The following is a 15025-nucleotide window of genomic DNA, read 5'->3' as shown; positions in this document are numbered from 1 at the left end:
TGCAGATCGATTTTATTTTTTAAAATGTCAAAATCCATTATAAAATGTTAAAAAATTTAAATCCATTATAAAGTCTCAGCAATTAAACGTCATACGAGCACAGAAATAATCACGTAGATCAATGAAATAAAATGAGAATTCTAGAAACAAATGAATATATCTAACAGTGTAATATATGATTAAATTGATATTTCAAATCAATGGGGAAAATAAGGCTTATTCAAAAAATAAGGTGCATGGACCACTGTTACTTGAAATAAAACAAATACAGAGGCCTATTTCACACATTATACAAGAAATATTCAGGTGAGTTAAAAATCAATATATAAAATCTAAGGAGTTTTTGGAGAAAATACAAAATAATTTTTCTTAACCTGAAGTAAAATATTCAAACCCAGAAGCTATAAAGTAAAATATTGACAATATGACTATATTAAACATTGAAGACTATATAGTAATATACATATAAAAAAAAGTTGAACAAGTAATAGAATAGGAAAGTGATTGCAACACATCTATAAAAGGGTTATAGGTTTTTTTTCTTAAGGAAAAAAGTCTACAAACATTCAATCAAAAAGTTGGATAAAGAGTACAAAAAGTCATTTACGGCTTTTTAAAAGTAGAAATAGGCAAGAAATATATAAAAACGGGTCGTTTCAACCAATAATGAAGTAACCACTAGAATAACACATCATTATCACAATCAGATTAATAAGCATTAAAAATATTGGTAATATCAAGTATTGGTGACTGTGAAAAGAAGTGTGCATTCATAGGCTTTTTCTTCATCTTCTTAAAGCAGTCCCTTTAGCATATCTTGCAGTGCTGGTTTGGTGGAGGTGTATTCTTTTAGTCTTCTTTTGTCTGGGAAGCTCCTTAGTTCGCCTTCCATTTTAATTGAGAGCCTCGCTGGGTAGAGCAGTCTCGGTTGGAGGCCTTTGCTTTTCATGACTTGGAATATTTCTTGCCATTCCCTCCTGGTTGTAGTGTTTCTGTTGAGAAGTCAGCAGCTAGCTGTACCGGGGCTCCCTGATATGTTACTACCTGTTTCTCCCTTGTTGCCTGTAGGATTCTCTGTCCTTGATATTTGCCATTTTAATGATGACGTGTCTTGGAATGGGCCTCACTGGGTTCCTTTTGAATGGGACCTTCTGTGCTTCCTGGACTTGTGTGACTTCTTCCCTCCTCACATTAGGGAAGTTTTCCATCATGACTTTTTCAAACAAGTTCTCTATCCTCTCCTCATCCTCTTCTCCTTCTGGTATCCCTATTATACAGATATTACTACATTTCAGGTTGTCCTGCATTCCCCTAAATGCCTCTTCATTCTTTCTGAGTCTTTTTTCACTTTCTTGACCTTTCTGGGAGCTTTTTTCTACCTTATCCTCCAGCTCACTGATTCAGTCCTCAGCTTCATCTAGCCTGCTTTTGACTCCTTCTACTGTGTTCTTCAATTCAGAAATTGTACTCCTCATTTCCTCTTGTCTCTTACTGATAGCTTCTATGCCCTTTTTCATGCTGATATAGTTTGCAGTAAGTGCCTCGTAGTTTCCCTGTAGTTTTTGGTAATTCTCTCTGAGCTCACTGAGCTTCCTTAGAACCATTGTTTTGAACTCATATCTGATAGTTTACTTGCCTCTATTTCATTTATTTCTCTTTCTGGAGATTCCTCCTTTCCCTTTGTCTGGGGGGTGATTCTTTGTCTTCCCATTATTTGTGAGACTCTTCTTTTTTGATTCTGCTTCTTGTGTTGATCTGTCTTGATTTCCTGACTTTGTGGTGTCCACTTCTATGGTAGGAGACCACTGTTTTCTTTCTGGATCTGCCTCTGAGGATGTCAGATATGGACCCTGTCTGACTGTAGGCAGTCTGTTCGAGACTTCCAGGGATCTACTGTCTCCCTTAGCTGTTAATATAGTCACTCTACACTTAGCAGGCCAGCTCGGACACCACAGGGCGGAGCTAAGTCCCTCCTGGGAGTGGGGCCATTGTGTCCTCTCATGCTGCTGCCGCTCAGGGGAGTGATCTGCCTGACCAAGATGGCTGCTGCCATATGGGGGATGAGTCAGCACCAGGATCCCGCCAGCTCTTCTCTCAGTTCTCTCCCTGAAGCCTCCTTCCCAGTCTCTCCTCAGGTATCTCTAGCCCACTGTGCCCTCACCGTTGCCGGAGACCAGGGTAAGTGGCTGCAAATAAAAATTTAGGCACTGGCCCTTTAAAAGGTTCTTTGTGTCTCCAGCTGCCTGTGTCTGGCAGAGCGCAACCCTGCCACTGTTCACAGCTGGCTGTTATCTGTGTATTTTTTGGGCTCTGGTGCTGTAGGCTGGAGATCCCCGCTTGTGGTTTAGAACCCACCCTTCTCAGGGGGATCCAACTGGCCGTTTCAGTATCCCTCTCGTGCTGCCATCCGTGGGCGCCCCACCCGCCTTCTTGAGTCTCTGCCGCACTCCTTATCAGTTTGTGATAAAGCTGATTCTTCTGTCTGTTTGAGGTTATAAGGCTCCTCTCTCGCTATTGTTCAGTTGTTTGTTCCACGTGATTTCTTCACTATTTAGTTATAATTCCAGATTGGTCCTGGGAGGAGGTCAGTGTGACTTCCACTCACTCCTCAACCACCTTGACTCACCACATATGCAATTATTTTATTTAAAACATCTTTACAAGGGTCTAATTTATGAAGTATGAGAAAGCAAAACTAAAAATCTACATTACTTCCAGGCTACATTTCAAAACTGAGCTTAATAATCATTTAAAAAACATTTTTATGGAGTTTCTAGATCAAAAAATTAACAGAAATATTGTTTGTAAAATACTTTTGACTCCAAGGCTGCTTCTGCACACTTTAGGATGGCACTGGAGTGTGACTGCCAGAATGTCTGGCATTTATGCACATTCCTTTGTTGTAGGAGAAGTCAGATGGTTTCCCCACTGCAGTTTGGATCCATTTCCAGGCAGTCCAACTTGTCAAGGGTTAGGAATGAGACAAAATAAAATACTTGCAATAATAGGCCACCTGAACTTATCCCACAGCTCATTAATGCTATTTATAATTCTTTTTTTCCTCTATGTGTTTTATTTCAGATAATTTCTCTTGCCATGTTCTTCAAGTTAACTAATCTTTTCTTCTGCCATGCTTGATTTGGGTCTTCTTTAAATCTTCCATGTTTCAGCTGAATACTCAAACGGGACCCTTTATAGATCTCTGGAATTCTTCTTCTTTGTGTCACTCTCTCTTTGGTGTCTGTCCTGTGAGCCTTAGCTGCTTTTGTTTCCTCAGACTCTCATTTCCAGGAAAGCAACTCAGAGAATCTGCCGGGCTCTATCTTCCAACCTCATGCTATGCCTGGAAACTCTCTCAAAGTAATTAAAGCTGGGCCATTTGTAAAGTTTTCTTATTTTGTTTCTCATCTTTCAGGGATCACTGTCTTTCTTTGCCTGATGTCCTACTTCTTGAATTCAAAACATCTGTTTCATATTTTTGTCCAGTCTTTTTTTTTTTTTTTAGGTGGGAGAGAAAATCTGACCTGTTATTCTAGCTTAGAAGCTAAATGCCTATAATATATATCTTTGGAGACTACCTGCCCAATCAAACACCTTGCTGAATGACAACACCAAGTGGCTAGCACGTTTTTGCTTGGCATCTAACAAACTGTCAAGTACTAACTCTGGGTTGCTGAATGCTAACAAGTCAGTGTGGAGTCCAAATATTTCTAATATAAGTAGGTGCTATGTCATTATTTATAAAGACTGAAAATTAACCTTTTATGTATTCTATAGTGCCCATACTCTTTAAATTATTTTTCTTTCAATTTCTCATCACTCATTGTAAGAAAACATTTTTAAAGATTTTATTTACTTATTTTTTTTTAGAGAGAGTTCGTGAAGAGAGGGAGTAAGAGAGGGAAAGAAACATCAATATGTGAGAGAAATATTGACCAGTTCCCTCTCACACATGCCCCAACTGAGGACAGGCCTGCAACCCAAGCAAGTGCCCCGACTGGGAATCGAACCAGAGACCTCTCATTTTGTGGGATCATACTCAATCAACTGAGCCACACCAATCAGGGCAAGAAAATTTTTTCATTAAAAGACACCGCTTACTAATCTCAAAGCAAACAACATATCTCTATAGTATAGCATGACTAGTGTCACTATAAATGATCAAATTTAGCAACATTTATAGAGGGACAAGTCGATATTATTGCTATATAATGCCACAGGAAGTACACAATATCGTGTATGGCAAAAATGTTTAACCAGAATCTAAACAAACCTTTAAACATAAAGGTAAATGTCTGGTTGTAAGACTGAGTCCTTGCACACTGGCATCCTAGAAGAAAGGGGACTTCTTACAGAATTCTAAGGACAGCTAAGCCTAGTGTTCAATGCAATTAATCCTGGGAAGCGATGGCAGGTCAGAGCTAGAAGCCACTAGTTTGCTATGTCACACAGCTACAATACAAAACTACACCCCATCCCAGGATCATGACAGAAGGGTTGGTACTCTCCCAACCAGTGAAAACTGAGATGACTGAGGCTAAAGGCCAAGATTCTACCTTCTCTCTCCTGGGGGAAGGGCTAGCACACCTCTCCTGGACTCTCAGAGCTGGCCTTGGTAGGCCCCTGGTGCTAGCCCTGAATGCGGGTGAGGTGAAACCGTACATTTGCCACTGCTCATGTCTCTGTATGTTTCCTCTAAATGGTGATGTGTGAGCTTCCTAGTCACTGAAATTGGCTTAACAAGAACGAGCTTCAAAGTTCCAGTCATAACAAGTGTTAGAAAAACTAATTAAATGCTATTATGAAGAAAGAAGAAAATTCAGAATGTAGGACATTCTATAAACAGCTGAAATGGACTCTTAAAAAAGTTAATGTCATAAAAATAAGGGTAAAAGTAGGAGGATTGTTATAGGCAAAATATAACTAAAGAAATAATAACCACATATAATTCATGATTTTGATTGATTGTGTTTGGAATAAAGGAGCTATAAAAGAAATTATGGTTAATTTCAACATGAATTGAGTATCAGATCTTAGTGACTTGTCATTAATTTTCTCATGTGTGATGAGGGTATTAAGTGTTTATTAAGAGAATGTCGCTTTTTATGGAAGCCAAGAAATAATGTAAATGTCCACTAAGAGCAAATCAGATAAATTATGACAAATTCATACACTGGAACACTATTTATAAATTAATCGAAAACTATTTCAGTTACTGGAAAAAATCTATTTCAGCTATTGGCAAAGAACATGGATAAATTTCACAACACTGACAAAAGGAAGATTAATAACACAGAATATGATTCTATTCATACACAGTTCAGTATCAGGTGAAACTAAATTATGCTCTTTAAGAATGCATACATGGGTGGTAAAATTATAAAGACAAGGACATTATTATTACAAAAGACAGAAAATTGGTTAGAATTAAGTTAGTCAGGGAAGGGATAAAAGTTGTGATTAGAATGTAGCAAGAGTAAAATTTATTCTATTCCTTGACCGAGTTGTGAACAGATGGGTGTTTGTATTACAACTACTTACAAAACTAAATATTTGGATTATGCACTTTCCTGTAAGCATGTTTTTACTTTAAAATATGAAAGTTAGAAAGGATATTATAAACTTTATGCCAATAAATTTGACAGTGCATATGGAAAAAAAAACAATTCCTAGAAAAACAGAAACTGCAAAATTTACTTAAGAAGAAACAGAAGATCCGTATCTTTTGAAATCTATTATTAAAACCAAATTAAACCAGTAATATAAAAAATTTCCATTAAGACAATTCTAGGCTCAAATGGCTTAACTGACAAATTTGACCACACATTCAAAGATGAACAGAGAAGAGAAAGAAAGGAATGAACACTTCCTCAACTTGTTTTATGAGACAAGGAGAGTTAGGAACCAGGAGAGTAAGAAAAACAAAAATTATAAGCAAAATGTACTCATGAACATCAATTTTAAAATTCTAACTAAAACATGACCAAATAAAATCCATGAATATGAAAATGCTTTTTCTTCTTTCTTGTACTAAGTTAAATTACTTATATTTCCACATTTACCTCCTCAGTAAAACGGAATGTGATGAGGATGAAGATTCTTCACTTTACAGAGGTTATTCAGAGTGTAATGGAAACGGTGATTTATACATGTACTACTAAATTTATACTGAAAAGATACTTTGACACTTGTAGCTGGAGATTATACAGACGTATGTTCTATAGAAACTCTAAGTCTTATTTTTAGAGTTAAATGGAATTTTATATTTAAGGAAGTTTTAAAGACTAAAGAGTACTATACATACTGTAAAGCATTAGCGTGTCTGATAAGGGGGAGGCAAAAGTAGGTTTACAGTTCATATGAAAAACAGCACAATAAATAACAGCACCAGAATAAATGGTTCCAACTCACAACTGTAAATCTATTTTTGTCCCACCCTGAATAATCTTTTTACTTGAGCTAAAATAAAAGCTTGACAGTGAAGTATCTTTGCTGTTTTCTAATGTATCCCAAGTGCTTATCACTGTCCCTGGTACACGGCAGACACACAGATATTTGTATTCTATTTTACTTCTAAAACATAATTTATTTGAATTAAAGCAAGAAACTGATTTCATGTATGAGCTTTCCTTTGCTCTTTAACTAAGGCAACACTCACTGATTCAAAGACAATATCAACACTGATGTCTTAAAAAAGAAAGGATTACTTAAAAAAAAGAAAAATATCTTCCTGATCCTGTTAAACAGTAAAGAACCTGTATTTTAACTGACTTAATTTTTTAAACTTGTTACTTAATTTCCTGCCAGTGAAGAAAACCCCACTTTTACTAATCAAGATAATATTTAAAATCTGACTTTTAGATTTGTTTCAATCTAATAAAATAATTTCAGATTTATATTAAGGCTGGTTCATAAATTAAAATAGGATGACAAAGTTTACAAGTTTATTAATCTTATGTTAAAAAAAACCTTACTTTTGGCAGTAATGCTTAAAATGCAGAAGTCGGTATCAATTACCTTGCACAACCAAATGCCATTAGTCGATACTTGTTATTTACTGCTACACAAGTTCCATCAACAACATCTTGTGGCCAAACTCCATGAAGCTGCTATAATAAAGAAAAACAGTCAAGGTTTAAAAAGTGTTCTCCAAAATACACTATAATCAATATAATTCTCCTACCTATAAGACTCAGAAAGAATGAAGAGGCATTTAGGGGAATGCAGGACAACCTGAAATGTAGTAATATCTGTATAATAGGGATACCAGAAGGAGAAGAGGATGAGGAGAGGATAGAGAACTTGTTTGAAAAAGTCATGATGGAAAACTTCCCTAATGTGAGGAGGGAAGAAGTCACACAAGTCCAGGAAGCACAGAAGGTCCCATTCAAAAGGAACCCAGTGAGGCCCATTCCAAGACACGTCATCATTAAAATGGCAAATATCAAGGACAGAGAATCCTACAGGCAACAAGGGAGAAACAGGTAGTAACATATCAGGGAGCCCCGGTACAGCTAGCTGCTGACTTCTCAACAGAAACACTACAACCAGGAGGGAATGGCAAGAAATATTCCAAGTCATGAAAAGCAAAGGCCTCCAACCGAGACTGCTCTACCCAGCGAGGCTCTCAATTAAAATGGAAGGCGAACTAAGGAGCTTCCCAGACAAAAGAAGACTAAAAGAATACACCTCCACCAAACCAGCACTGCAAGATATGCTAAAGGGACTGCTTTAAGAAGATGAAGAAAAAGCCTATGAATGCACACTTCTTTTCACAGTCACCAATACTTGATATTACCAATATTTTTAATGCTTATTAATCTGATTGTGATAATGATGTGTTATTCTAGTGGTTACTTCATTATTGGTTGAAACGACCCGTTTTTATATATTTCTTGCCTATTTCTACTTTTAAAAAGCCGTAAATGACTTTTTGTACTCTTTATCCAACTTTTTGATTGAATGTTTGTAGACTTTTTTCCTTAAGAAAAAAAACCTATAACCCTTTTATAGATGTGTTGCAATCACTTTCCTATTCTATTACTTGTTTAACTTTTTTTTATATGTATATTACTATATAGTCTTCAATGTTTAATATAGTCATATTGTCAATATTTTACTTTATAGCTTCTGGGTTTGAATATTTTACTTCAGGTTAAGAAAAATTATTTTGTATTTTCTCCAAAAACTCCTTAGATTTTATATATTGATTTTTAACTCACCTGAATATTTCTTGTATAATGTGTGAAATAGGCCTCTGTATTTGTTTTATTTCAAGTAACAGTGGTCCATGCACCTTATTTTTTGAATAAGCCTTATTTTCCCCATTGATTTGAAATATCAATTTAATCATATATTACACTGTTAGATATATTCATTTGTTTCTAGAATTCTCATTTTATTTCATTGATCTACGTGATTATTTCTGTGCTCGTATGACGTTTAATTGCTGAGACTTTATAATGGATTTAAATTTTTTAACATTTTATAATGGATTTTGACATTTTAAAAAATAAAATCGATCTGCATTAAAAAAAAAACAAAAAGTAAGAAGGAACTCCTAGCTTTGGCAACAACATGGATGGACTTGGAGAGTATTATGCTAAGTGAAATAAGCCAGTCGGTGAAAGACAAATACCATATGATCTCACCTCTAAGTGGAATCTATTCAACAAAATAAACTAACGAGCAAAATAAACCACAGGCAAGGAAACATGGAGCAGACTGTAAGTGCCCGGGAGGGAAGAGGACAATTGTGGAAAGAAGGAGAAAGGGACTAGACAAAGAACACGTATGAATGACCCATGGACATGGACAACAGAGTGGGAACTGACACTGGGAGTGGGCAGGGTGCGATGAGTGGGGGAGAGTAAAGGGTGAAAAACTGAGACAACTGTAATAGAATAAACATGATTTAAAAAAAGTGAAGATAGTTTAAGGGGTCTCATGGACAACATTAAGGATGCCAACACTTCATCACAGGGGCACCAGAAGGAGAAGAGAGAAAGGAATTGAATATCTATTTGAAAAAAAAAAAAATGTCAGACAATTTCCCTAACTTTCTGATATACAAGTCCAGGAAGTGCAGAGTCCCAAACAAGATGAACCCAAAGAGGTCCCCACCAACACACATCATAAGTAAAATAAAAGGGTTAAAGACAAAGAGAGACTCTTAAAAGCAACAAGAAAAAAACAGGTAGTTACCTACACAAGGAAACTTCCCTAAGACTGTCATCTGATTTCTCAACAGAAACTTTGCAGGTCAGAAGGGATTGGCAAAACATATTCAATGTAATAAAAATCAAGGACCTAGAATCAAGATTACTCTACCTGGCAAAGCTATCATTTTAAATCAAAGCTATGGATGAAGAGCTTCCCAGACAAGGAAAAGCTAACGGAGTTCATTACCAACAAACCATTATTATAAGGAACGTTAAGTGATCTTTAGAAAGAAAAACATAAAAAATATGAATAATAAAATAGCAATAAATACATATCTAGCAATTACTGTAAATGCAAATGGAGTAAATGTTCCAATTAAAAGACACAGGGTGGGTGAGTGAATAAAAAAACAATGCCCTTACATATGTTGTGTACAAGAGACTCACTTTAGATTGAAAGATACACACAGTCTCAAAGTAAAGGAATGGAAAAAGATATCTCACGAAAATGGGAAGGAAAGCTAGGGTACCAATACTTGCATCAGACAAAATAGACTTTAAAACAAAGGCTATAACAGGAGACAAAGGAGGACCCAGCAATTCCCCTTTGGGGTATTTATCCAAAGAAACCCAAAACACTAAAATGAAAAGACATATTCATCTCTATGTTTATTGCAGCATTATTTATAATAGACAAAATATAGAAGCAACATAAGTGCCCATCAATAGACAAATGGATGAAGTGGTACATATATACAATGGATTATTACTGAGCCATAAAAAAAAGAATGATATCTTGCCATTTTCAACAACATGGATGGACCTATAGGGTATTGTGCTGAGTGAAACAAGTCAGAGAAATACAAATACCATATGATTTCACTTACATGCAGAATCTAAAGAACAAAATAAATGAACAAACAAAACAGAGAAAGACTCATAGATACAGAAAACATTTTGACAACTGCCAGAAGGAAGACGTTTGGGGGATGGGTGAAAAAAAGTGAAGGATTAAGAAGCACAAATTGGTAGTTACAATAGTCACGGGGATGTAAAGTACAGCATAGGGAATATGGTCAATAATATTATAATAAATATGTATGCCAGCTAGGAACTAGATTTATTAGGGTGATCACTTTGTAAGTTATATGTCTAATCAGTGAGCTGTGAACCTGAAACTAATATTCCTTTTATTCCTTTGATTTACAGTGTAAATCTATTATTCCCAATTTTTTTTATTTACTCTGTTATTCCTTTGATTTACAGTGTAAAGGTTAATATAGCATGGTATCTGGCAGCCTGATGTAACACTTCAGATCTATCATTCATTTGCTGAAATGATTATTTCATATTTTCAAGCTTCAGTTTTCTTATCTGTAAATTGCTTACTTCTTAGAGTGTTTTGAAGATTAAATGAGAATGTACATAAATGTAAACCACTTAATACAATGACTAGCATTCAACAAATTAACCAAAATTAATGACACTATCATTAAACTTATGCTATTTTATTTTGAACACAGATGCAGGATAGACTCAGCTCCATTGGCTGTTTTGTCAAATCAAGGCCATCTTAGATTACAAATTCTAAGGCAGAAGTCATCATGACAGTTGAGCAAGCACAAATAACAGCACACTACAATATATACTTTATTTTTATTTTTAGATCTCAATAGTAAACATTAGAAGATCCAATATAATTACAACTCTTTTTAAAATATAATACTACAGATCTTATTTAATTACCAAATAAGAAATATAACCTATTATCTAAACATGGAATATTTACTTCTTTTTGTGGAAATTTTATTTATTTTTCAATTTTAATACTAAAACTGGCATTATTTTAGGTAACAAAAAATGGTAAAGATGGTATTGAGCTTTATTTCTTTGCTTGACTTCTTAGATTGAAATTTATACCTGTAACAAGTACTTTTTTTTAAAAATCCTCACCTGAGGATACGCTCTTTGATTTTTAAAGAGAGAGGAAGGGAGAGAGAAACACTGATCTGTTGTCTCCCACATGTGCCCTGACCAGGGATCAAATCCGCAACCTTTTTGGTGTATGGGACCATGCTCCAACCAAGACATCCAGCCAGTTCTTTTAACAAGTACTTTTAAGGTGGCCACTCTTCACAGGCATTGTTCTAGGTGCTGTGGATATGGAAGATATTCAAATACACCCAAATCCCTACATGTACCCATGCCTTACATTTTTAGGAGGCTGACAAGTCAAAAGAATTATACAGTATATTAGTGGTTGGTAAATACTACAGAAAAAATAATAAAGCAATTACAGGGAAGAGAGAGTACGGGGGAAGGATGTAATATTAAACAGCTTTCCCTACGAACGTGTGTTTTGAGGAGGTAAATCAAGCACTAAAGGAGATATATCAAGTCCAAAAGCCCTACCTTAGATAGCATTTCTGGTATGTTCAAGCACCAAAGAGGCCTATGCAGATGAAGTGGAGTGGAGGAAGAGAAAGTACAAGATGGGGTAACAGGTGTAACAGGAAGCCAGAGTTATAGACTTTGAAAGCTGCTATAAGATCTTTGGCTTTTTCTCCAATTTATACATCGGGAGTCCCTGGAATACCTTTATTTTTTAACCTTTTCTTTTATGAATTATAATACATTAGAGAAAAATACACAAAACAAAAATGTACATCTTAATAACATCACAAAGTAATAAACACTTGTAGAATCACCACTCAGGCCAAGAACTAACAGTACTCAAAAGTCCCCCAACAGTGTCTCACAAAAGTAACAAACATCCAAACTTATATGGCAATCAATTCCTTCTTTTCCTTTAAACCATTACCACTTAAAGATGCTTCCATACAAATTCTAATTTAGAACTGCCTATGATTTATTTTTCCTTTAAATTTACATAAAATAGAATCATCGCACATATCCTTTTGCGTCCAGCTGCTTTCACCCAATGTTTGTGAGATCCATCCATGCCGTTGCATACAGCCTTGCTTGTTCATGCTCACTGTAGCCCCAGACACTAGGCTGAGCTCACTGGGCCTCTGGCATCCCCTAGACTGGTGATTCTTTACCAACTAATTAGCTCTCCAAAACCTTTAAGCACATTTTTAAAATATTTTTTCTTCAGCTTTTCTAGTTGTACTCAGCAGGTTTTGTCCCAATTATACACTCCTACTGACGGGTTCTAAGCAGAGGAATGGCATAATCTGACATTTTAATTTATCTGTTAAATATATTAAACGATGCCAAACAGAATTTTTACAAAGTACTTAAATAATGTCTAAAGATACTACTAGTGTGTTTCCTAACTACCAATAATAACATATGTATTATTTCCTTGTAATTTATATTTTCTATTTATAACATTTAATAATGCCCACCTACTTTCCATTATTTTTAAACCCTTAATTGACTGGAGAAATTCTTTAACCAAATACTAATAAAAACTGATAGTCAGAAAAGAGTCAATCACTTTTTCACCTCTAATGTTTTTTTCAGTAAAAACATTTAAATCTCAAACATAATTTCAAATATATCTGTACCTTATAAAAAAATTAGGTTCTTCAAAAGCTTGCTTTTATTCTTACTTACATATTGACATATTATTACAAATGTAATATTCAGTACCTTACTAAAGTTGGTATTACCACATAGAAAAAAAATACCCTTAAAAAAGAAACTTAAACCCCTTCTAGTTAAAAACAGCAGACTGAACATGAACATTTAGCTTTTCTGACTCTTAAAACCCCAGTGTTTACAACAGAAAAGATTTTTTTCAAAAAGCATAAACTGGCAAAGACAAAGAATGAGAGATGAGGTAGTATCAGAAAATTCTAGAAGCTGGGAAGTACAAGGATGAGCAGTAGAATCAGCTATACTTATACTATAGGGCACACAAAAGGCCTGGGAATTCAGATATGTCTGAAAGGCTGAACTGTAAGGAGAATTGGTTCAAAACCTGTTTAAGCAGGAGCTGGGTCTTCTGGGAGTACTTCCCCAATTTGAGCTTTAAAAGAACATCCTACCTCCATCTAACAGAAAACTAGAGCTTTTTCTTCAGAGAAAAAAACCAAGAAACAAGAAACAAACAAACAAAAAATAACCCTCCAGTGGGTAAAATAACCCTCTGGACCACAATGAAAACTGAAATAAGTAAAAGTTTACATTCTGAATGTGGGCCCTCTAGTCCAACTCTTCCCTAACTCAAATACTATAATATTGGGTCAGCCACGTGTGTCTTTTCTGGAAAAGACTGCAGGACTCTCCTCAAATAAACTTTGGAGAAATGGAAGGAAAGGAAATAATCCAATTAGCTCACCATATAGTGAAGGTCATAGTAAGCAAAACCCCACAGAGTTTATCAATGAGTCCAGAATTTTATTTTGGGTCTCTATCACAGCAACCAAGTCCATTAAATCAACTAATCATATATGAATTAACTATTAAGAGCAAAATGATCACACACAAATAAAGGAGTAAAGGAAATCCTCCAGGTGATGATGAAAACTCCCCAAAATATAACTGTTAAAGGCATATATAATGAGCAAGCAGTCCAGGCTGGAGCAGGCCAGAACTTCAAGAAGACGAAATGGCTAGAACACCTATGAGTTTGAAAGAATTGAGAGGAAATTTACACAACCAGCAGACAGCTCGGGGTTGAGTTAGTAAATACATAGAAACTAAGTAAATGTAAAGAACAAACAACTATTAATTCCAAGTGGGAGGGAAAATCTGCAGGAAAAGAAAAGTAATCATAACATCTTACATGGAACAGGTACTAATATAAGTGTACAAAGCAATAACAATATAAACAATGAACAGTACTCTAATCAAAACCACAATAGCTGTATTGGGAAGTATGTGGTAGAAATAGGGAAGAAGGAAGTACATGGTCATTTGCCACAGTGAGAGGTATATGAACACAGCCTGAAAACTAAAAATTAAAGGGAATACACAGAATAGTGAAGATAAATAGTAAAATAAACAATAAAGGAATAAAATGTAGTTGCCTACAAGAACAGAAACTGGATGTGAAGAGAGCAGGAAGGAGGGCTGGAACTATTTTTCTTCAGTATGTCTCAGAACTACTAGCCTACTTATACTATTTATATGTATAGTTTTGATATTAAAAATTAGTTAATACCTACAAACATGAAATTAAAAATGGGGGAGAGATTTAGTAACACAGACTAAATCAATGTACAATAAAGAAAATAAATATTCAAAGTAAGTAAGTCATACCTCTGCAGTAAATCTACTGGACACTGGTGTAATAAATCCAACTTTGCCATCGTTAAACACCACAGCAAACCCATCAAGTGTGGCACAGTATTCCATGTCTCTGATGTGCACATTTGCAAAGCCCAGGAATGAACCTGCTGATGAAAAAGTAAGTACATGAAATATGAATATAAATATAGCAAATAATTCCCTCTCATTTTTGCTTACAAACCCTGTAAGGATAGTTAAAAGGGAAAAATAATGACCTGCCCTGGCCAGGTAGTTCAGTTGGTTAGAACACTGTCCCAATAAGCCAAGGCTGCAGGTTTGATCCTAGGTCAAGGTACATACAAGCATCAACCAATGAATGCTTGGTTGCAATGCAATGAATAGATGGAACACATTACTAATGTTTCTGTCTCTCTCTCTGTAAACTCAATGAATAAAAATTTAAAAAAAAAGAAAAAGAAAAAACAATGACCTAGGAACACTTAAATAGCTCTGGCTGGTGTGGCTCAGTGCTGGCCTGCGAACCAAAGGGTCCCCAGTGGGGGGGCATACGAGAGGCAACCTCACACTGATGTTTCTCTCCTCTTTCTCTGTCCTTTCCCCTCTCTAGGAATAAAGAAATAAAATCTTAAAAAAAAACCCCA

At 35.4% G+C, this 15025-nt stretch overlaps 1 protein-coding gene across 2 annotated transcripts in view; it reads right to left on the bottom strand.

Moving 5' to 3' along the window:
- Nucleotides 1-15025, bottom strand: part of RIC1 (RIC1 homolog, RAB6A GEF complex partner 1) — a 126566-nt gene that overhangs the window by 31496 nt on the left and 80045 nt on the right. The window contains exons 6-7 of one of the 2 annotated variants that reach the window (XM_054583099.1): nucleotides 14394-14530; nucleotides 7018-7109 (exon numbers count right to left, since the gene is read on the bottom strand). In XM_054583099.1, the coding sequence (XP_054439074.1) occupies nucleotides 7018-7109; nucleotides 14394-14530 (229 nt within the window). The remainder of the gene's footprint in view (nucleotides 1-7017; nucleotides 7110-14393; nucleotides 14531-15025) is intronic. The other variant, XM_054583100.1, reaches the window with a different exon arrangement.

This window comes from Pteronotus mesoamericanus, unplaced genomic scaffold (genome assembly GCF_021234165.1).
Source record: "Pteronotus mesoamericanus isolate MK-2021 breed Mesoamerican mustached bat unplaced genomic scaffold, CSHL_Meso_final contig_73, whole genome shotgun sequence".
Taxonomy (NCBI): Eukaryota; Metazoa; Chordata; class Mammalia; order Chiroptera; family Mormoopidae; genus Pteronotus; species Pteronotus mesoamericanus.
This window is presented reverse-complemented; position numbering and strand designations above follow the sequence as displayed.